We start from the raw sequence: 22747 nt of genomic DNA on the forward strand, positions 1-22747 counted from the left end.
CAAAGTAGGAGATGCGCAACCATCGAAATTTTAAAACAAAATAGCGCGAACGGCGTATGCACCAATGCAAGAGCCCCTATGAAACAGCTTTATTACCGCTCTTTCCTGAAAGCAATATGGCGATAACACATCTTCTATGAATCATCTGTTTCAAATTATGGAGGCGTGTCACGTAAACACGACAGAAGAAGACAACCATAGAACTTCAGTTTTTATATAAAGAGAAAAATTACACATTTCTCCAGTGGTCTGCGGGTTTTGCTTCTAGGAGCCCACAGGCACACGTAAGTGACCAATGAATAAAATTATACGCTTAAGACACGTCATTGAATAAATTGTCGAGAAGATTTTTAAAACAAGAACAGGATCCACCCATCAGATCAAACTGATTGAAATATTTACTTTTTAGACATTGCAATGCCCGCTGAAGCCCCCACGGTAACGGGCATCTCGCCCAAAGAAGGTCCACCTGGCACCAGGGTCACTATACGAGGGCAGCACTTTGGGAACAGCCCCCGCGACCTGATGGGTGCACAATTCCATGAGCAATTAATTTGACAGAAAAACTGACTGGTTTCCTCTTTGCAGGACTGACAATTTGCGGCTGCAACTGTCTGCTCTCCGCTGAATGGGTCTCTCCGAACAAGATCATCGCAAGGTCTGGCCCTGCCAATTGCAAGGGTGACATCATCGTAATGACCAGACAGGGCGGTATCGGCGCCTCCACAGTGCAGTTCAGAGGTGTGCACTTTTGGGATAATTATGTACATTTGACTACTTTTAATTTGACAGATATTCGGAACTCTTTTTAAATATAGAAGATTTTCCAACTTCAATGAATTCTTTAAATTTGTATTTATTTGTTGAATTCATTATTTAACTCTCAAAGATGTTTTTATCTTATTTTTGACAGTTACATAATAAAGTTAAATGGATTTTGAATTTTTTCTTAATTCTCTTGCTCGCGGTAAAATTATCGGTTTCTTTGTTCATAGGCTACATGGAAACGGTTGGACCATTGAAAGATAGCGCCGTGTGGGTCGAGGAGGAGATCAGCAACTGGGGCCGCCGCGCAATGTCCACCACTGCAATGCAGCAACAGGACCCTCTGGGACTCTCGGTTGAAGACTCATCGTAAGTTCCTAATCCAGGACCATCAAATCTCTTCTACATAATGAGAATTTACAGTAAATCGCTACCAGATGACCAGATGAATCAGTACTTTCCTCATCCAAGTAGCGAGTCTCTCTCATCCGAAGATTTTGTGCCCGCGCGATTTCTGCTCAAGAACCACCATGGCACAAGTTTTGATGATCTTAAAGCTGGACTTTCCCATTTGCAGCGAAAGGTCGGCGCACACAAGGAAGGCCAGCTGTCATTTCTTAAGGTAGGAGGAAAACCTTTAAAAAACAAATATTCAACACAAAGCAATTAATATTTGATTATTTTATAATCACGCCTTTATTATTTTAAAAATGTAAAAAGAGGATATTTTTGCTAGATCTAAACCTAAACACCCAATTTTCTAAATTTCAGGCCAATGTGGGCGCTGTTATGGACCAACTGGACACGTTATGCGTGCTGCGGGACAAGTTTGAGCAAGACGCGCTGCAGGTGCGCATGATGCCAACCGTTCGTTTGGAGCAAAGCATTGAAGGTACATTTTTCACCCCTAAAACCAAAAGCCGATTTTGCAATTTTTTATTATTTTTTAGATTCACGGCGAGAGGCAGACAGACTCTTCAAGGAGGTGCTCAACCGCAGAGAGAATGCGGACGCCACCAGAAACGCTTTGTCCGCAATGCAGAGGAATAAATTCCTATTCCTGCTTCCCACCAGCATCGAGAAAAACAGCATCAAAGGCGACTATGATTTGATTGTAAACGACTACACGCGGGCCAAGTCGCTCTTTAGCGATTCGGACATTGAGGTAATTAGCTAAAATTTAAATAGAAATATAATTTCCACATGACTGTCAGAATCAGCACCTGTTGTTTGTTTTTCTTAACATTATTTTAAACCTGCAAATGAATAAATATCCCACCTCTCAATATTTCTCATTTGTTTTTAAAGCCACTTAGGAAACTAAATTTGAAATTAAAATTCTTGCAGATTTTCAAGAGGGTGTTTGAGGAGGTGGACAAAAGGATCGACTCGTTGATTTCCAGACTGAAAACGCAGCTGACAACGATGCCGTGCACCCTGGAGGACCAGAAAAAATTGGCCAGGTTTGTCGTTATTCCATAAATGTCCTGTTTCCAGCCTGATTTTTGTTATTTAAAGGAACCTGGCCAGCTTGGATGGTGACAACAATCATGCATGGAACGCGATCGAGGCGAGGTACAACTACCTGCTAGAGTCGCTCACTGCGCCGCATGAAAAACCACTTGAAATTTCCAACAATGCTCTAAGCCCCTCTTGTGAGTTGACAAAATGCATGACTAAACACATTTTTCACTATTATATGTCTTGTATGTTCCTGATAACGATTGCTGTAAGGTGAAAAAATTAAAATGTGAAATATATGCTGTTATGCTTGGAGAAGTCTGTTCTGTAATTTACAGATTATTTTTTGCTTTGATCTAATTATATTATAAATCAGTTTCCTACCAGGAGCAACATAGATCCTACAAAAAAGTCAGAACAATAAATTTTTAATTCATTACAGCTAAACTGGGTGGTGGACAAAACTGGCAGGGAGAGTTACCGAGCAAAATTCAAACCGTAGAGGATTGTTTGGAAGTGTTTTCCTTCCAGTTTCCAGAGCTGTGGAAGCTCGGTCAGTCCTACTTCAGCGGAGAGCTGCAGGTGGAAGCCTCTTCAGGCCACAATAAATCTTTTAAAGTACGCTTCCACTTTAACAATCTCATTGCATCGTTTTAATTATCTCCATCTCCCATAGGACATAATTCTGAGGAGTATTAAGATGCTGTGCGAGATCGTCAAGGAAAACCTTACTATGCCTGCGAGCACCTTGACACCAAAGCACAAAATTTCGAACAAGAACAGCACGGATTTTGGGCCTTGGCTACCGCAGTGTCTCACTGAGGTGGTTTTCCTCTACAAAAGTCTATGTGGACTAGATTTGCCGTCTGACGCCTTAGCCCTGATTAACAACCTCATTCAAGACTTGAGGTCAGTCTCGCTTGTTAAAGTTACCATGAAAATTTATTTAGAATATATTATGCAGGAATTTTTAGCTTTAAAACTCAAAAAATATACTTCATTAGTTTGGTGATACGTTTTTAGAAGTTCTTCTTAAATTTCATGATTTTTTCAACCAAAAATTGGGTTTCATTTTCCTACCATTTGCAAAATTTGTTTGCACGAGTTTTTAGCAAAATCTGAAATATTTTTGGTTACGTTTTGTCAATGTTAGCCCTTGTCTATTTAAAAGGCAAAAGGGTTTACAATTTTATCTTAGTAAAAATTTTAAATGTTGCAAGCTATTGCAAAGAGAGCGTGTATATATATATATATATATATATATATATATATATATATATATATATATATATATATATGTTTGCAGAACGATTAGCTCTTCCCCACATTTAAAATTTTTGCTTTTGTGTAAACAGATTCCATTGTTTGCTGGTGATTATGAAGCAGACGAGCGAGCAGGTGCGGATGCTGTACAAACAGGAGACGTGGGTGCACGACCTGCCAAGCGCCACCCTCCCTGGAAAGCAAAGTGGTGGCTTGGTAACAGCACTTCCCTCGCTCTTTGAGAGCAAGGTCACGGACGCTGTCACGCTGCTGAAGGAGTCTATTTTCGTCCACATTCCCGGCGAGACAACTGTCAACCCCATTTTGGCCAACCCCTCTGTACACTCGCAGTACGGCTCCCTTGCGCAGAGCATTTTCCAGGGATTTGTTCAGGTAATACTGATTAAGTTTCTAGAAAGCCCTGTCCTTGGGTTGACAAGATTATTTTTAAAAAATTGAACTGAAACTTTGTTAATAGATAAGAATAATATTTTATCCCTACAGCGAATTAAATAATTCACAGAATTAAAATACTGAAATTATTAACTCTTGAGTAAGGTAGTACTCAAGTATAAAATTTAATTAACAAGTTTTATGAAACTCAAAAAAAGCTTAACAAAGTTGTTGTTTAAATTTTATTATTTATCAAACATTAATTTTAAATCACAATTACTTAAAACTCACAAGGTATTTAATAAATAATGAGAATCGGCGGCATGAACACAGAACTATAAAAATGTGAAACAAACATTTTATCTGATATAGAATAGTAAAGTTCATTAATCTGAAAAATCATTTTAATGACTATTGGAAAAGTAAGATTTTAATTCCGATTATTCCTGCAGACCTTGGAGCACCTGTCATCAAGCAAGGAAGTGATGAGTGCGACGCCCATGTTCCTGTCGCAGATCCTGACGAGTTCGCTACCGCCAACAAGGCAGTCTGGCAACAGGAAGCTGCCCAGTGAGAATCCGCAACTCATAATACTGAGCAATTGTCTATATACAAGAGATGTCGTGCTCCCTTCTGTGATGAAAAGTCTTGCATCCCTCACCGGAGACCAAGAAACGCCACCCCTTCTCCTGGTGAGGTTCTTGCATTTTAGATTTCCTTTTTGTTATTGTTTTAGCAATAGTTATTTGATTTATTTCCATAAAGATCATGTTTGATAATGTTTTTAATTGTGTTGGTCAGGCTCGTGAAACGGCGGTCAACTTGTTGAGTGATTTGGATAAGCAACTTTGCGAGAAGTACCTGGAAAGCAAGACCGACCCTCTGGTGGGCACTATAGAGCCTTCGATGTACATTGGAGAGTTTGACTGGGCAAAGTTGCCAGAGAGAAGTGTCATTGAAAGAGGCGACTTGCGGCCGTATATCAAAGAAATCCTCGCCAATCTGATTTCAGTCAATTGCGAGGTGTGTAAATCCTATTTCTTTAAAAAAAAAACTGCGAATTATGAGACCGAATTTTTAACTCCTTATTTTAAATATGCGTTAGAGGGCTATATAACAACAAGATTTTGCTGTGCGGCTAAGTTTTCTAAATTTTGCGAGTCAATCATATTTGTTCGTTGATCTGTTTGAAATTAATTAAATTTTTCAATCAACTGTCAATCGCGGTGTGGTACAAATAGTTTTTGTAAGTCACAAAAAATAAACCATAATTTAAAATCTTGTAGGTGCAGAACGTGTTGCCTAGTCAGTGCCGGCGGCTTCTGTCCTATATTGTAGAGATGATCGCCGAGGAGGTGTCTCGCCTCATGACCTGCATTCCCAACTTCAATGACGAAGGCGTTTTGCAGGCCCACATCGACCTCGCGTTCCTGAGAAAAACGCTGTCACCCTTCTGCACGCCAACGGCCAAGTATGATTTTTCCCTCTCATCCAGACTCTGCCTAAACCATTGTAATTTTTTTCAACAGGGCCTTTTTTAACGAAGCTTTGGAGGCAGTGCCGCCAGTGCAGAGAGCAGAGCATAAGAAGTGGGTTTGCAGTCCTTTTGCTTCAGATTTTAAATTAATCTAGTTTCTTTGCAGAGCCATGGAGCACATCTTCATTGGAATTGAGGCCAAAATGAGACTGCAGTTGCTCTGTTTGAAACAGTGAAAATAATATTATTGATTTGTTATGCTGTATAGATAATTAATTAAAACCCAGTTAACCAGAAACTCGTGCCGTTGATTTTTGTTTTGAAATGAAACCCCAGTCTACAATGGTAGCCATCTTTATTAGACAGTATGTTTCGTTATACAATATTATATAATTAAATATTATGCATCACAAATAATCGTCAGTGAAGTTGCTACGTGGCTAAGTAGGCAAAGTGTTATTAAAAGTGTGTACAACATTAAAATAAGTCGTCAAACTATATTCGAAACGTGAATCGGTATAAATTTTTATCCTTCTGATATACAATTAAAATATTCTGATATAAAAGGAGAGAGGCGTGTAAAATTAAACCAAGCACCGTGCGCGAGAGAGGACAATCGAGTGACATCTCGCCGAATATAAAGGAGATTCTCACAGACTGCGATCGACAAAAAATACAAATAAAAGAGTGATTTTTACTTTTAAAACAATTATGCTCGTGGATGTATAGTTCAAATTGCCAGCGTTTCAACACAAACACACACGCACGAGTTTAGAACAACGGATGGCGGACGGAATTCGATAAAAAGCAGCGCCCACAGACAGACGCGCGTACTTCTCTACTTTTCCAAAGAACGTGATAAATAATAAGTTTTAACAATGAAAATTGAAACAAAACGCATAAGTTCGGTCATCTAACTTTCTAAACAATCAATAAATTAAACACTTGATTGGAAATTAGAGTACAAAAGTCGTAATAAATTATTTCAACATTTTCTTCTTGAAAAAGAGAGAAGGACGAGAAGTTTAAAGCAAATTTAGTCTTCGTCCTTGAACCGGCGGTAGATGGACTGCACGTAGGTGAAGACGCATTTCCAGTCTGGTTTTTTCATCATCACCATGTCATCTACGTCAAGGAGAGGTGCAATATCCGCCTTCTCCCTGAGAAAAAATTATTGGAGGAAAGATCAGAAAAAGTAATCAAAACTGGCTCTATCTTGATAAATTTTCTTCTTTCAAGGGTAAAATTTAAATATTTTATTGATCAGATAAATTTTGGAACTTTTATCCTAATAATTATGATATTCGAGCTTTTTAAAGGGGGCAGCTTTTGAATTAAAATTTATTTTTGTAAGTTAAATGTATGAGACTTACTCTGCGACTCGAAAGGCGAGCTCAAAGTTCTTGCGCCGGTTTTCAGGACGAAGTTCTTCGTAGTTGAAGGCGTCAGGACAGAAGTGGTGAATCAGAGCACAAAAGGCCATACCGTTGTTCCAACTCGTCGAGAAGTTCTCGATCTTCAGATCCTGCAACCGAAACTGGGATTCTAGCTCGTTCGAAAATAGAAGAGATCTCAACCGTTGCGGCTAAGTACAGCAGGGGAGGACATTTTTAATTAAAAACATCCTCCCTGTGCCTCTCCAAACACACAAAACTCATGCGCTTATTTATAAATTTGACTATTTTTTTAAATAGATACAAATATCCAGGGAGTGCGGTCAATATTAATTTAAATCCAGTGGTGGAAGTGAAAATTCCCACCACTGAGGCACCAATGTACAGTAATTTCAAACAGAAAAATATATAAAAGTACACACAAAACGTACAGAGCGATTACAGAGAAAAATTGCAGTGTGTCCGCCGAGCTCTTCTCGTACTGCGTGGCTGGAGTGAAAAGTCAGAGAAAAACGTATGGAAGGAGCAGTTAGTATGGGGTTAGCAGGGCGGTGAGAAACACAGACAGACAGACAGGGGGATGAAAAGTCGACATAGAGCAGACAGGGTGAAGAAGAGAGAATTATAGGTTGGTGTGTGATGCGTGTTTTGCTCGAGTGTGTACCTTGTATTCCTTAGTCTTGACTTGACACCAGTACAGAAGTCTTTCTTTGACGTTGGAGGCGCTCCTATTGAGGCCAGCGTCCGTGAATTTAAACAACGGACCGCTGATGCTTCCCCCGGGCGTTTTGGGGGTGCTGCCGAAATGCCGGGGGTTAACAACTCGTTTTGCACAGAGGTCAACGAGGGGACGGAGGGCGTTAATATGTATGACTCTAAATAATGCTCTACAGGCCCCGGTTCGCAAATAAAATATAGGGGGTTAGTTTTAATGTCGAGATAGACTTAAACTTTTAAGACTACGAGAGAAGGAACAAATGCAGATTATTATTCTGAAAGAGATGTAAAGAAGATAAGGAAAAGCCCGCAAGCAGTCTAAAATTTCCCATAATGCAGTTTCTAATTAATAATAGATCTTCTAAAACTATATTTATCACTTGGAACACAATCTCGATATTTAGAATAAATTTATATTAGATGCGACCAACGGTTCTTTAGTTACAAAACGTATTAAATTAGCATGTTTAACTTATATTTACAAAATAATTTGAATAATATCGAGTTTACTTAAGATATAATATATACTTCAAAGTGGCGATCGTGTGTCCAAGAGGAGCGAAACAGGGGGCTCTCTGCGAGTGAAAGTGAATTTCTTACCTAGGAGAGGGACTGGAGTTCTGCTCGTCCAGCTGCCTGAACTTGTCAAACGGGGACATCTTCAGCTTACTGGGAGGGGCTGCCAGGGTGCACACGATGAAAAACACAGATTAAAATGGAGCTAGTCTCTCTCTAATGCAAGCAATCGTTTCTCAATTCGATTCTTATATATATGCTGTGTGTGTATAGTATATGACAAATTTTCGAAGGTGTTTTACGCTGGAAGCTGCTAATTTGAATATTATCATGAACGAACTAAATGATGCAGCTATTTTTGATGTGGCTATAAAGCTCAAATTTTACTTACCGCTTTCGCACAGGGGACTAAATCTTTTTACAAAATGCTGCCTTTCGATTTCAACTCACCTTTAGAAACGCGGGTATTTGAAGTCATCGTGGAGGAAACACTCGAAATTTTGGTCCCTCCTGAAAGAGTATTTAGTTAATTAAATGACGATTATTTAAATAACCGTGCAAGAGCAAAAAAATAACTATTTAATATGAAAAAAAGGAAATTATTTTTTTCTGGATATTTCCTAATAAATTATTTTTTATTTTCACTTGATTGGTGTTTTATTTTTTAACAGAAAATTTTAGACCCTTTTAAAAGGATCCGGTATTATTAGATGAAATAAATATGTAATTTATTTTGATGTCAATAATTTAAACTAACCGTCCAGCTGGATGGTGGAGGTCGAGGAGCTCGTCTTCATAGAAAACTCGCTTTTCTCTGTAACAGCAGGAAGAGGAAAGAATTGTAGTGCTACTCGTACGAAAGGAGGAGGAACAATAACGAGAAGAGATGCACACACAACCGATGCGAGGATAAAAATAAGTTGGTCTAGTTTCAATGGAATCTAAATTTGGCCTGTCAAGTAAAGGCCATCGACTCGGAAGAAGCAATAATATATATTTTTGTGTGATATTTCAAATCAAAAACGAAAAAAGAAGAAAAGAATCGAAAGAAAAAGTCGTGTGTGTTTGCGTATTGTGTGTAAAAAGTAAAAAGTTTTTAGCATTAGTGAAAAAAACGTTGAAGTGTGGACACTCTTCTCAAAAAAACGAGTGCAAAAAATGTGCTGCGCTGCAAAAAGTCTGAACCACCAACGTATTTTTTCCTTCACCATGGAAAAAACTGTGATTTCAGGCACAAACAGATCTCATTCAAGTGGGGTTAAAATACAAAATTCATGCACACACCGAATAATCGTAGGCACACTTTTAAACTGAAATTCAATGTAAACACACAAATTCTAGTCCTAAATCTATTGCAAATTAAATCAAACAAAAACATCAACTGATTGTGAAGAGAAATGAAAACGACACTGAACTAAATAAATTTCCTATGAAAAGCCACACTAATAGTACTATTAGGTTTCTATCACACAAAAATAGTGATCAACCGGAATGCGAATTATTACTCTCTACTTTTGAGCATACGGTTCAAGATCCCATTGAAAGTCAAAACTGTTTGCGGTGCATTGAGCTGCGGAATCAAAATGTATAGAAAATAGTTCAAAATTAGTCTACTTCACGCCCCGTCTAAAGCGTTTAAAGTGGCTGTCCAATTCACTTACAAAAATTACTTTGGTTCTTTTTTTATAAAAAAACGCGATTGCAAAAAATGTTGTGTGATCCAAAAGTCCTCAACATTTAGAACAAAATTAAAATTGATGTTCTGGTGATTTTTAATTATATTATTTTGAAAACTGAATTCTAGGGTGGAAAATGGTATTCGTAGAAATTTAGACGCATTTTGTGTATCGTCACTCTGTTTAAAAAGCTCAAAGACAGTCACCAGAGCGTTGGTACGTCATCTGTGATGTCAATATTGTTTGCATCGTTTGGTCCCAAAATTAGATCCAACCGTCAAACAATAAAGACGTCATTGGAGACGTTTCGAGATCCTCCGCAATGACTTTAATGTTTTAAATTCATCAAAGTACGCTGTCATGTTTCAGAAAAGAACCAAACGCCACTTATGAAGTGAACAGCCACGTTCGACTGACAAACCTACGAAATAATAATGAGCATAATAATGAGATTAATAAAATTGTAAATAGGAGCAGTGCTGCAGCGAGCGAAACAATAATGAATGAGGAGGTCAGCGCGTCCAGATATCAGAGTGCTCTAGTGCGTGAGAAGCAGCCGTCGCATTCCGGCCGACTTACTGCCGGTGGGCGAGCTAGGCACACTGTGCGAGAGTCTCACCGACGCTGAGGCCGGCGGCTGCGTCGCCCTGGGCCGCACCGCCGACTCGAACAGCCGCTCGAACTCTTCGTCGACGTTCTCTAGGTCGTCGTCGTGCACGAAGCCGCGCAGCGTGTCCTGCCTGTTGTAGGCGACGGCCGCCGCCCTGGGCGAGCGCGCCGGCGACTTGCTCGCCGGCGACGTCGACGACGACTCGCCCAGGTAGGCCAGCACCTGCCGCTGCTTGTCCTCGGCGCTGTCCGCCGTGAACTGCGCCTCGTACTGCTTCGAGAACAGGTGGATCTTGGCGCCCGACGGCGACCGACGCATCGGCGGCGTCGACGTCGGCACGCTCAGCAGTCCAGCCTGATCACACATTTCGTTGGTATTACATTATTCACACGCACACGTTTTCGATCCACCCTACTCGACCCGCCTATTGTGCAATATTTGCCATTTTTCGGGATGGGATGAAAATAAAATTGTGGTTTTAAATATTTATCTCAAGTACCATAGATATAATTGCAAAACTGACTTTTTTGCTACCAATTCAGCATCAAAAAACGGGAAGGCTTCAAAATATTTTACAGAAAAAGAGAATGAAGCGAGAACAGAGACAGTCTTATTTGGAAAAATTTGGAAGCAAAAACTTGCTAATAAACAAGTTGTATAAAAAGGGACAAAAATATAACAGGGATTTGATTTAATTCTAAGCGCAAATCTTTTCATCAGATTTTTACCTCAATATTTGGAATGTTTTAATGATATATACCTTCATTTAATGGTAATAAAACCTTGACTTTTAGTTAAGAAATTATTATTTGAGCGGAAAAATCTGAGATAGCACGAAAAAAGTGTGTCAATATATGCACAAAAGGCGGGAGAAGCAGTGAAACGAGACAAACCGATCCGATCTGGTGTGAAGACTCGCTCTTGCAGAGGCCGCGGCGCTGCGTCGGTGGCGAGAAGGGCAGCGGTGACGCGTGGTGCAGCGGAAACTCGAGCTTGCAGGTGGCTGCCGGAAGCAGCATGTCGGGCGGCGAGCGTGTGGAGCAGCGCGACGACGCCTGGCTGCTGTCGAAACGCGCCTGGAAGGCGGCGTCCAGCATGTCCGAGGTGGAGTGCGAGCTGCGCGCCAGCGAGAACGGGCTGTCCGGCAGAATGCTGCGCAGGTGGCTCTTAGCCAGAGAGTTTCTGCTCGGGCTGTCACGGTGCTGCACTTGTCCGTGCACCACGGTCGCCTGCTGGCTGCGTGGCCCCTCCTTGACGCGAGAAACGGCCGTCATCATGGTCGGCGGCGCCTCCACCTCCTGCACCTCCGGCTCCTGCTCCTTCTCCTTGTTGTAAATGCGCATGTTGAGCTGCCGCGTCTCGGTGGCCACGGAGGCGCTGTACTCGATCCGCGGAGTGGTCGCCTGTGGTGGTTTCTGTTTGGCCAGCGGCCGGAAGGCCGAGTTTGGCGCGTGGTGGAAGTTTCCGACTGGCGCCGGGCCGCGCACGCTCTCCTGTTGCCGGCGGTAGCGCTCCTGCGCTTCCTTCTGCTGCACGAATCGCAGCTGCTGCTGCCGCTGCATCTCCATCAGCTGGTCCTCCTTGTTGGGCTCCGGCGGCGGCTTCACGGCGGCCTCCACCTTGGGCTTGGTATCGGCGAACAGCTGCTTTTTCTGCTGCACGTTCTGGTTCTGCTTGACGGTGAGACTGCCAACGACCACAACGTTTTGGCCGGCGCTGGCCCACGGCAGCGGTTGGTTGCGGGACACCGTCGGCAGGCTCGACTTGCGCTTCATCTGATCGTGCTCCCTGACGCTCTTGGGCTCGTGCGGCCGCAGGATGACCGCCGGCGCCGGTGGCGGCAGCTCATCCAACTTTTTAGCATCGGTCTTCTCGAAGTTGGTCTTCAGGTTGGAGAAGCGGTTGTTCCACTGGTGGCCGCCGGGGGCAGCGCTGCTTGTCCGCACGCCCTCCTTGGGGCTCTTGCGATCGAGGAAGGCGAGGAACTTGCGGTCGTTGTCCGTTTTGGCCACGAACGGCAGCTCGAGGCTCGCCTTCTGCGGCACCCCGGCGTTCACGTCCTCATCTTCGTCCGAGTCGTGCAGGTCCTGCGCGTCCAGCGGCTTTGGGATGTCGATGGTGTTGGCCCGTTTCAGTTTGCGTTTCTTCTCAGCCCTGGACACGAGTTTTCGGTCGTCGCGGGCCGACTGGCAGATGCTGCCCCACAACACGCCGCCCGACTTGGCCTCCTCCGGCTCTTGCGACTCTAGTTCCAGCGCCAGAGCCTTCACGGGCTTCACCTTTGGCGGCTCCGATGGCGGTCTGAACAGCGGCTTGGCCTCCGTCTTTGGCTTGGTCTTCTGCGGCTCCAGCATCGGTGGCCTCGGCAGCTCGGCCCTGCAGAAGACCGGCTTGGGTGGGTCCTGCGTGGCGAAAATTGGCTTCGACACCGGCTTCTCTGGCGTTGGCTTGGGCAGCTCCTTCTTTTCCATCGGCACTGCGGGCACCACGGGGACTGGCTTCGGCTTTGCCGCGGCCTCCTTCACCATTTCTGGAGCCTTCAGCTCGTAGTTTTCATCGTTGGCCATCATCTTGTCCACGTTTAAGTCGGCCACTTGCGGCGCCTCGTTGACGACCGAATCCGGGAAGGAGAGCTCGGCCTCTACGGAGCCCTCGCGGTTGGGCCGCTCCTTCCTGCGGTTGTCCTCCTCCTGCGACAGCTGCTTGTTGATGGCCGCCTTGTGCACGGCGATCTGCACGCTCTGCTCGGGCGTGAACAGGATTTGGCTGGGGTCGTCGACCAGAAGTGAGCGGCTGCGCTGGCCACCCTGTCCACCCTGGCTGACGCTCCTGCGGTGCAGCGGGCGCTTCAGTGTCAGAGCGCTGACCGGGTCGTGCGCCTCGAAATCCTCCTTGAGCGCGAGGCGGGCGTTGAAATCCGACGGCCGCATCGGGCTGAAGGGCACCAGGTCACCCTGGGTCACGCCGACCGTGTGTCGCGCCGACTTCTTCCTGCGCGGCGCCGGCTGCGGCGCCGCCCGGCTCTCGGTTGTCGGCAACGAGCCCTGAAGCTTGTTGACCAGTGACAGGATGGCCTCCTTGCGCTCTGGTTCGACGTCCTCACCGGCGGCCATCTGCAGGGTACCCTGCAGCTTGGCCAGCGCGCCCAGCACCTCGTCAAGCACCTCCGGAGGCAGCTCGGAGGCGGGCTTCTTAGGCGCCAGGTCCACCTGCGACTGGCTGTTTGGCGTGCGCGGATCTTCGCCCGACTCGGTGCCCGAGTCTACCGCGGGGCCGTCGCACTCTTCCCCCACCGAACCCCCCTCGTCACCACCACCAACACCACCACCATTGTTAACCACTGGATTGAAATTGTGCTCGAGGGTGGCCATCAACTGGTCCACTGCCATCGGCAGCAACTCACCGTGAACGGAACGCGACGCACTGTCCGCGACTCCATCGCTGCTGTCAGTGACTGCGGATCAGAAAATTCAATTTTAATATCAAGTGAAAAATTTGCTGGAAATTCCGTTGGAGATTAAATTTAATTAACTTTTGAAAAGCGCACAAACGTGCTCAAAAAATATAAAAATAAACTATATTATAATACAAAGCAACCTGGGTTCAGTTTTTCCGGTAAAAAATAGATATTTGCTACCAATGGCCGCAAAGGTTAGTGTTGATTGTTTAATAAATTAGACACCATACAGCAATGATTATAAAAATGGTCTGAGCTACAGTAAAAATTCAGATTTTTTCTAAATTTAGAGGGGTTTTCCATGTTTTACAATTCCCATCAACGAGACAACATCCAACATTTTTGACTTATAAGCAGCTAAATCTCCACGAAACTAAATAAAATTTCTAGTATGAAGACAATTTTACGTAGTTTGAAAATCCCAAAAACTTTTCAGTATTTTATTGATTTGCAGCACTACCTAGGTTTAATTTTGGCTTTAAAACGACGCAATCCTGAAGGATTATTGATGGTAAAAGTACTTCGCAATTCGTATTATTCCACTTGAATATTTACCCTTATTGTCGGCCATCAGGGTGCGCAACCTAGCACGGATCTGCCTCCTGGTGTCGTAGTCAGAAGCGGCGTCCAACTGCAAAAATACCATATCCTCTCTGTTCAAGTGCAAACAGATTGACTTTGAGACAATATTTATCAAACGCTTTGCCGTCTCGAGCCGCTTTTATTTACAGTGTAGAACATTAGTGGTTAATTCGAGCGCGGCGGCCTTCTGTGCGCCGACGGCGCTCGGGCCAAATTGGAATATAATCAGCTCGCAGCTCACTTCCAAGCCGAGAGAGCGGCTCTTTCGCACCAACACACCCCGCGGCAGACTGATATCGTTCCAAATCGCGCTCTGGAGTGGAGTTGGTGCGAAGTCGGAAGAGTTTTAACAATTTTCCCCGGGAATTGAGGCAAAAGGTCACTCACGAGTCTTCTGAGGTGCGCCTGGTCGGTGACCTCGTCGATGTCGTCACCGGAAGGCTTCTTTTCCTCCTGCAAACACAGCAATTAAGGGTCAGTCTTATGGCCGCGCTTCGCCACTGCCTCTATGTGCGCTTCCTAGTTTGTGCCCAAAATAGGTGAGGCTGCTCGCGCGGCTATTTTCGACCCGCCACTGACGGCACCACCAAGGTACACGCACCGCAAACGGTTTTCACCCCGATTTGCGCCCTAAATTTACGTTTTCTCACTTCCTCAACTATAAGAAAAAAATACCAGGAAATGAACAAATCACTCCAACAGCATTTTCCAAAATTAATTAAGACTATTACAAAATAAAGAGGAATTTTAAATTTTTTTGCGATTCTTCTTTCTAGACAAATACTCCTGCTGTTTGAAATTTGCATTTTTTTCCTCTACAGTAACAAAAAAGCGAGCGTGCGTATTATTCATAACTCTATTTTCGGACGTGGCGCAGACTGAGAAAGAAGAGCTGATCTCAGCAACAAGAATGGTCTCTGATTCGAAAAGTACACAGAAACTGACGGAAATATCTCAAGCTGCTGCGGGAAAAATAGCAGAGTAATTTATACAAATTCCGTCTACGGTGATTCGGGGCTGTCGCGAGAGAAATTCAATGCCACGAACGTGCCGGCCGTATTTTTAGCAGGAGGAAGGCGAAAAATGAAAATTGGCGCATCAATCAGCGCGGTCCAGATTTGCGGGCAGATGTGTTGCTCGGTCGGGTCCATTTGGCCGACAATTGGCGTGCGGCCAGTAGCTCAAGGTGGCTCCTCAACAAAACACGCACACCGCGCGGCCTATTTGGGCGAAAGGGTTCGCCGACGCAAAGTTAACGCCGAATCTAAACTCCAAGCCGACCTCGTTCCCCGCTAACGGCAAATTTCCGCAAAAACTTCTCCCCTTCTTTTGCGAAACTTAGTTTGAAGGCACACAATAAAAAATTATTGTAAATATTTGCAGAAAATGTTAAATGTGTGATATAGGGTTTAAAGGAAATCGTCTGATTAAAAGGAAAATGCACAAATAATTTCATTATGATTAATTAGGCGTTGTGAAATTCCAAGCTTTCCACTGAAAGCTCTTTGTAAACCATAGCTTGTGAAATTCGAAATGAATTCATCTCACGGACATTTATTGCTTGAGATGACATTCAGTGGATATTCCAAAGTCACCATCTCGCATAGTTGTTTTAAACACTTGAGATCCTATAGCGATTGCTTGACCTTGAGCCAAAGGTCATGAAATGGTACCGCTAAAAATAAAATCTACATACGAATATTTTACCAAAAATTGTCGCAAAATAAGCACACACATAATCAAGTAAGGATATTCAATTTTTATTTTTCATGTGTCACCTTCTCTTTGCAATTTTTTATTATAAGCAGGAGCTAAAAATTTAAATATTTAAAATAATGATGCTAAAAGATATCACTCTACCGGAGAAGGGCACAGACCATCGAGATTTTGGACTGAATCAAAATACGCTTTGTAAATGTAAAAATATTTCCAACACTTCTAGCTCAAAGAATTATTACAGTTAAAAATAGCAACTCCACGAGTAAATGTATAAAAGGTCAACAGCCTTTTTGATCTTGGTCGAGCCGAAAAATCCACTTAAAACAATCTTTCAAGCGAAAAGAAGCCCCATCCGCTGATTCTGTTATTTACGACTTGATGCATATTATCTTTTCTAAATGGTAATCGCGGAAAGTCGGGCTTTTACCGCGAGGAGCGATCAACTGAAGGGAAAAAAGATGCACACACACACACACACACTCGTTCCAGAATTAGCGAGGCGAGTGTAGTGCGCATCAGAGAACGAGCGAGCGAACGAGCGACTCCTGCTGGTCTGGCGGCGCCCTTGGCCGTGTGCCACCGATTTACGGCCAATGCACACGCAGAACATGTAGATGGAGCGGCGAAAATGGCCATAAAGAATTGATCAACACCGTGGCCCCCGCGCATCTGGACTCGCATACGCACGCTAAAAGCAGCCGTGTTTACTACGAGACTCGGCCATTATATTTAAGATATTAGTGTCAAAATATTTAGCTTTTTCTGCTTGAAACGCTTAAAACGATTTGCACCGCGACGCACGTGGCTTTTATTGAAAATTTCCGAGGAAAAATTGCTCACGTCGTAGTAAAAACGAATAGTTTAGCTCATCTCTAAAGATTAAAAATAGGGAGGGCTTAACTGCTAAACATTCTAAAACCTATTTTTTAAAAAAAAATGAAATTTTTAGTAAATATGATAACGCTAGCAGAGGACTCTTGCTGAGCGAATTATTGAGAGAACAGGTAATTAAAAATTATTTTATTCTTACGTCTCGTTTCATTATTATAATTTGTGATGCATGACGCACCATTAGCTCGTAAAATTATTTGTGGAGGAATTCCTTTCGCAATCCACGATTTGCACTTAGCTCAACAATAAAATATTTTCAGACTATAAGCATCCGTGTCTTTTAAATCTAATTAAGAGATTTCGAGTTCTCGTAATCCATTAAAATATATTTTTTAGAGATACTTTGAAACCTTTTAGCTCATTTAAAACAACAGAGTATAGCGACCGTACATCAGCCGAATAAAAACAAAGAGCACTCAAGAAAGAGAATAAAAATTCCAGACGGCTTGACTGCGGTCCAAATGACGGTGGTTCGCTTGGATTCGAATGAATGAGTGCGGATAAAAGGGTTGTTCACCTTGCGTTAGAGCTGGATCTGGTTGCGACTGCGGTGCGCTCCTCTCGCCGACCACTACTACTGACTGCTACGCGAGCCACGCACCGCGCACTCGGAGACCGCGCCGCTAATTTTAGCCCTCATCCCTCCTTCGTGGAATTATTGTTCGCAAAAACCGGCATTCACAAAAACCGCCTCGGCAACCCGAGAGAATGAGAGGACGAAGACAAGAGAGCATGCATTCTCACCGGTTGGCCGGCGCCCACAACCGATTGTCCGGGTTTTATTTGCGGTGTGCGCGGCGAATCAGTCAAAATAAACACGTGAGTAAATGGAAATTCTGGCCAATTAGCGCCTCTTGTTCTTATTACTCTTCAATTGCGAAAGGGGAAATGATTGAGAGGAGGAAAGTTCTGCTGATTAAGATAAAAAAAATTGCATATTGCTTGAAAATTTCCATAATTTTGAAATGGGGAGCAAGTCAACAGTCAACTTAAAGAATAGACCAAAGTGCCTTCTCAGAGGTTGGAGATATCTCTCCCACTAGAAACGAATGACCTCTCATTGAAAGGACTTCTTATTCATGTGACAAAAGGCTATTTCAATTGAACTATTCAATAATCAAACTTGTAGCTGGAGCTTATTGTTTCCCAATTGTGCATATAAATTTAATCAGAGCTAGCTGCTAAACTATGTGCTCAGCTAACAGTTCAACCACTTAATTTGGATCTAGATGAAGAAAAAAAACAAGTTGCATAAGTGAATTGAGTTAAAGGCAATTAACATTAACAAGTAGATAAAAATGACCATTACATAGCGGAATTCCTGGGTCAGTGACCAAAAGGAACCATAAAATAAAAATCTGTCCTTTAAACGCGTAAAATGGATGGAAAAAAGCAAGCCAATTCGTTATTCAAACAGTTTGAAATATCTCCACTTCGTTTCGACTGCTGCGACTGCGCACTGGACCTAGGTGCAAGCGTGCGCATGCGCGGTGACGCGTTTCTAATCAAGATAACTGACCTGCGCAACAGCGAGTCGCTGCTTCTCCACCTGGCTGACGAGGGCGGAGCTCTGGGCCTGCAGCAGGGGTTCGATGCCCTGCATCAGCACCGACGCGCCCAGGAACTTGTTCAGCAGCGATTTCGCCTCTCGGTCCTCGCAGCTCAAACCTTCCTCTGCGACAAGAATGAGCGAATTTTATTATAAGAGCGGACGAAATTGGCGAAAATGTACCTTGATCGTTGTCGGCTTCACGCATACGGGACAGCACGTCCTGCACTCCGGTCACCTTGGAGTTGTTACCGAGGAATGATCGCGAATTGGATGAAGTGGAGCTTTCAGAGAAGACGCGCGTTTCCATCACGCGGCGCTCGACGCTCCCTGAAAAAGAAAAATATATTTTAGTGTTGAGCTTTGGGAAATTTTTATAAATGAGTTTTACCTTCTTTTTCAGTCACTTGTTCTGTCCTCTGTGCATTCTCTTCGCACACGTCTTTTGAATCAGCGCCTGAGGATTAAAATATTGATAAATATCGATGGACTTTAGATAAGATGGCATGGGAATTTACAGCATGATTTTCTCACCTTTAAGATTGTTTGAGGAATTAAAATTTAAGAGTTTATTTATGAATATTACGTAATATTAAAAATCTATCTACCCCTTTAATAAATATTTAGGATTGCATTCAAGGAAACTCGTTTTTTCGAGATTATTGAAATCGTGTTTTGTAGACAACAAGCTAAGAGATACATCCCCAGGAAATATTTTTGATTTGATGTTTTTATTCAATTGCAATGATGTTCTTTAACAAGACGAATCGATCTGAGCTTTGTTTCATATGTAAAAAAATTTATCAGCTTTCAGAATGTTTGATTTTTTGCTCTACGATTAACTATTAAAAACTTACAAAGCTCGGTACTTATCCGTGGGGGATTTTTTTAACGTCAAATATAACCCACTGATCGGGTTTTCTCATTTAACGGTGTCTGCAAACCAAAATTAAGCTAGATTGAGAAAAAAACTGTATTTTTAAATCAATTTTGAAATTTTTAGCTATTTTTTAAACGTTAGGATAGGCTACACGTACGAATTCACTGATTTCGCCATAAACCGAAACGTAGAAACCTAAGAGTTTCCTTATTAAAAGCCAGGATTTAGTCTATGCAAAATACCTGAGTTTCTATAGTCGCCGTTATTGGCGTGTTTGAAGCTGTTGGTCCTGAAGATGAGTCCGGCTTTGGGGAAGGAGCGCGGCTCGGGTGACTCGACTGTTATCAATCAAACGCATGCGGGGGTTAATACACATCACTCTTTAGGCAGGTTGCAAGACACACACACGAATCGCATATATTAGTCTACTCTGCCTGTGTTCTAGTTTAAAGCGATTAATGCTGCAAACGGCGGAATTCGGCGGTCTAAATATTTGCACTTGCCGCGGATTACTCGCGCGTTGTGTGTAAACAAAAACACGCACGTGAATCGGGAGCAGAGCGACCAAAGAGAGCCAAAACGTGCGTCTTGGCCAACCGCGTGTGAATCAGACGCCGCTTCCCTTGCCAAATCGGAGCAAAAAGGAAGTGACGACTGATGCGCGGTCGCTCGCCCTCAGCTGCAATTCAAGTGCGTCTTTGACAATTAGCAATGTGTGTCATAATGAGCAGTTTGTTGTTAATCAGTTTAGGCATTCGTGCACTAAATTTACCTGCTTCCTGATTGCGTTTGAATGAATCGAGTGTTTAATTTTTTGGTAATTCAGATTCAATTACGGCAAGGAGGAAACATTTAATCATAAAAATTGATGTAAATTTAGTGCACCTGCTAAATCGATCAGTCATGACATTTAAGAGTTAAGGACTATTAGTTTTACGATATGATTTAATATTATACTCGTTTTGAATGATTAGATTAATTAAAAAAATATGATTTTTTTAAAACTCATATTTTTTAATTTTCCTGGAGTTCATAACGAGACCAAATAGAACTTAAAAAATATGATGTTGTGAGCAAATTTAAAAAGATTATCTTTAAAAACCTAATTTTTTCTAAATCTAAGTTGTATTAAACTCGGAGCAAACTTTTTGAGCAATCAATGATAAAAAATTCTATTCTATTCAACAATTTCCACTCTTGAATTCAATCAAACGCAAGCTTACTGTTGTTCTGCTGGAATTTCTGTTGGAGGGCGCGCACGGAGCCACTGCGTCCGACGCGTGCCATCGAGATGGGGCTGTCGTTGCCCCTCGAGGTCGAGGTCACGGTCGTACTGGACGAGTGCGATGTGGCGTGTGAGCCATCACCCGACACGTGACTGCGCGAGGTTGCGCTGAGCACGGTGCTCGTGTCGCCGTCGTTGCGTTCGCGGTGCATGCTCTTGACGATGGTGCGTCCGCCGTCTTCGTCCTCAACAATCGACTCCTGCTCGAAGTCACCTGGTCGCCGTTCAATCGAGTCTGGGAAACGAAAATTCAATTGTCGATGAGTGAAAGAAAATCATTCGGAGTAAAGACATTTTTAAAAAATTTCCACTATTTTCTTTCCGATTCATTAAATACAAAATTGCTGACTTAAATTTATTTGGCGGCAAAGGTTTTTTACCTTCTCCGTTACAAAACTTTTGATATTCCCAATTATTGTTTCCCTAATAAGAGTTGAAAAGTTATGTAACACGGTATAAATTATGCAATTTGGTACTTTTAGTGTGAAAATGACACTTAATATAACCAGAGGAAGTCAGATCAAAGTCGTTTTCGTGATTACGGATTCGAATCATCTTCATCGTCGACATCGAAACGAGTTTCAGAGCGTCGTCACATCTCAATCAGGCTGAACGACCGCCAATTAAAAACGACAAGCCGACCCATAAACCTACAAAATTCAGTCCCGCGATCTGAAAAGCTTGAGACCGATTTATAATTAGAACCGAATGGTGATTTTTCCCCTGAAACGACCCAAACACATAGTCGGAGTAATCAAAAACTCTTTATTTGTCCATAAATATAGGGACGCACCCAAAAGTTAGTGGACGAATTAATATTTAAAAAAAAAAGGACAAAACAATTTCAGGCGAGTAGAGCTGACCATTATTGCTAGAAGCGATGATGGCCGAGATGCGGTCTGTGAGCAGCAGGACGAAGACTAGCGCGATGACGGCTCCCGAAGGGCCAAACAGCAGCCACAGGTGCGGCGGCATGGTGCACACTGCCGCACACTGTTGACTGCCGCCCGAATGAGGCGCACTCGGGCTCGGCCGGCGGCCAGCTGGCGCTTCTTTCCCATACACACGGACGCCCCAACGACCGACCGACCGACGCTTGCCCAATTCGCGCACGACGCATGACCCAGCGAAAAACGCACTAAACTTCGCACCGCGTGCCATGCCTGCCTTTCTGTCGCTCGCGACGCGTTACTCACCCTTTCGCAAACTGATGCTCGCCGAGCTGACCACGGGCGTCTCGGGCGTCGGCTCGCGCGGCTTCTTCAAGATGCTCTTCACCTGCTCGGTGCTGATCTTACGCACAGGTTCGACTGGAAACATTTTTAGCCCAATGATGAAGAATATATTTTTACGCTTCGCAGATTGTTTTTTACACTCCAGATTAAATGACGATTGGAAAAAATTATATAAAAAAATGAGAACAATGACTTTTTATTCAAATTCTACTTAATTTACAAAACAATTCCAACAACACAAAAGAAGAATGAATGTAATTTGATGACACAAGTCTTAAATTTCAGCAGAATTTATTTTAACCGCGTGAATTGGAAAATCGAGTGTTGTTATTTTCTGTTAAGTCTAGACTCTAGAGTTTGACAAATGGAGAACTGCAAGAGCAAAGAAAATAGCAGTAGCTTGAAAACAACATTCATGTGGTTTTTAGCGCCCCTTGCTCTGATTTGTGTCATGCGCCAGCAGTTCCTAACACAGATTTCAATCTAAAAGAGTCAAACTTGTTTCATTCACCGCTACTTTTTACAGTTGTTATCGGTCAAATCGAAATTAATTTCTTGCGCAAGAATTGCGATGAAACAATTTATTTTATGTTTTCCTGACAAGGAAACTCTTATTTAACATTGGAAATGCTTCAAACTCAAATAGTAAAGTCAGTTTTCATTCAATCGTGGTAATACAAGACCAATCTATCAGTGGATATTTTTTTAATATATATATATATATATATATTTTGGAAAGTCCCTAGACGCGGGGAAGTTAATTAATGGTTCTAAATTACGTTTCTGAGCTGACTACTGACTACCAAGTCATGTGGCTCTATTTATGCCATAATTAATTTTTTATTTACTGAAATATTATTTTTGACATAAAAATATC

The 22747-nt window shown here is 42.9% G+C and overlaps 2 protein-coding genes across 10 annotated transcripts in view; one reads left to right on the forward strand and one right to left on the reverse strand.

The window, feature by feature from the left end:
• The first annotated feature begins 140 nt into the window (after window positions 1-140).
• Sec5 (secretory 5) lies at window positions 141-6018 on the forward strand. Its single transcript, XM_065478682.1, has 17 exons — window positions 141-284; window positions 410-529; window positions 589-741; window positions 996-1134; window positions 1189-1387; window positions 1537-1657; window positions 1716-1930; window positions 2113-2228; window positions 2284-2420; window positions 2669-2844; window positions 2903-3135; window positions 3582-3882; window positions 4335-4574; window positions 4684-4905; window positions 5169-5353; window positions 5412-5471; window positions 5526-6018. Exons 2-17 carry the CDS (start codon window positions 418-420, stop codon window positions 5593-5595), a joined length of 2679 nt encoding a protein of 892 aa, XP_065334754.1. The 5' UTR covers window positions 141-284; window positions 410-417; the 3' UTR covers window positions 5596-6018.
• LOC135936010 (titin homolog) overlaps window positions 5698-22747 on the reverse strand; it is a 49133-nt gene continuing 32083 nt past the window's right edge. For 4 of the 9 annotated variants that reach the window (XM_065478679.1, XM_065478675.1, XM_065478678.1 and 1 more), the window contains 16 exons: window positions 21832-21945; window positions 20574-20870; window positions 19593-19688; window positions 18862-18927; window positions 18654-18800; window positions 18441-18595; window positions 14699-14764; window positions 14285-14360; window positions 11166-13726; window positions 10242-10626; window positions 8744-8800; window positions 8437-8496; window positions 8071-8149; window positions 7418-7550; window positions 6733-6884; window positions 5698-6519 (listed from right to left, as the gene is read on the reverse strand). In XM_065478679.1, coding sequence (XP_065334751.1) covers window positions 6396-6519; window positions 6733-6884; window positions 7418-7550; window positions 8071-8149; window positions 8437-8496; window positions 8744-8800; window positions 10242-10626; window positions 11166-13726; window positions 14285-14360; window positions 14699-14764; window positions 18441-18595; window positions 18654-18800; window positions 18862-18927; window positions 19593-19688; window positions 20574-20870; window positions 21832-21945 — 4568 coding nt within the window. In that variant the 3' untranslated portion in view covers window positions 5698-6395. Of the gene's footprint in view, window positions 6520-6732; window positions 6885-7417; window positions 7551-8070; window positions 8150-8436; window positions 8497-8743; window positions 8801-10241; window positions 10627-11165; window positions 13727-14284; window positions 14361-14698; window positions 14765-18440; window positions 18596-18653; window positions 18801-18861; window positions 18928-19592; window positions 19689-20573; window positions 20871-21831; window positions 21946-22747 lie in introns of those variants that run through there. The other 5 variants (XM_065478680.1, XR_010574268.1, XM_065478681.1 and 2 more) reach the window with 5 other exon arrangements.

The sequence above is a fragment of the Cloeon dipterum genome, chromosome 2, assembly GCF_949628265.1.
Source record: "Cloeon dipterum chromosome 2, ieCloDipt1.1, whole genome shotgun sequence".
In the NCBI taxonomy this organism is placed as follows: Eukaryota; Metazoa; Arthropoda; class Insecta; order Ephemeroptera; family Baetidae; genus Cloeon; species Cloeon dipterum.

Coding starts and splice junctions, on each gene's coding strand:
- Sec5 (XM_065478682.1), top strand. CDS start 418: ATGCCCGCTGAAGCCCCCACGGTAACGGGCATCTCGCCCAAAGAAGGT. Junction 1,931..2,112: donor TTAGCGATTCGGACATTGAG/GTAATTAGCTAA, acceptor AAATTCTTGCAG/ATTTTCAAGAGGGTGTTTGA. Junction 5,472..5,525: donor CAGAGAGCAGAGCATAAGAA/GTGGGTTTGCAG, acceptor GTTTCTTTGCAG/AGCCATGGAGCACATCTTCA.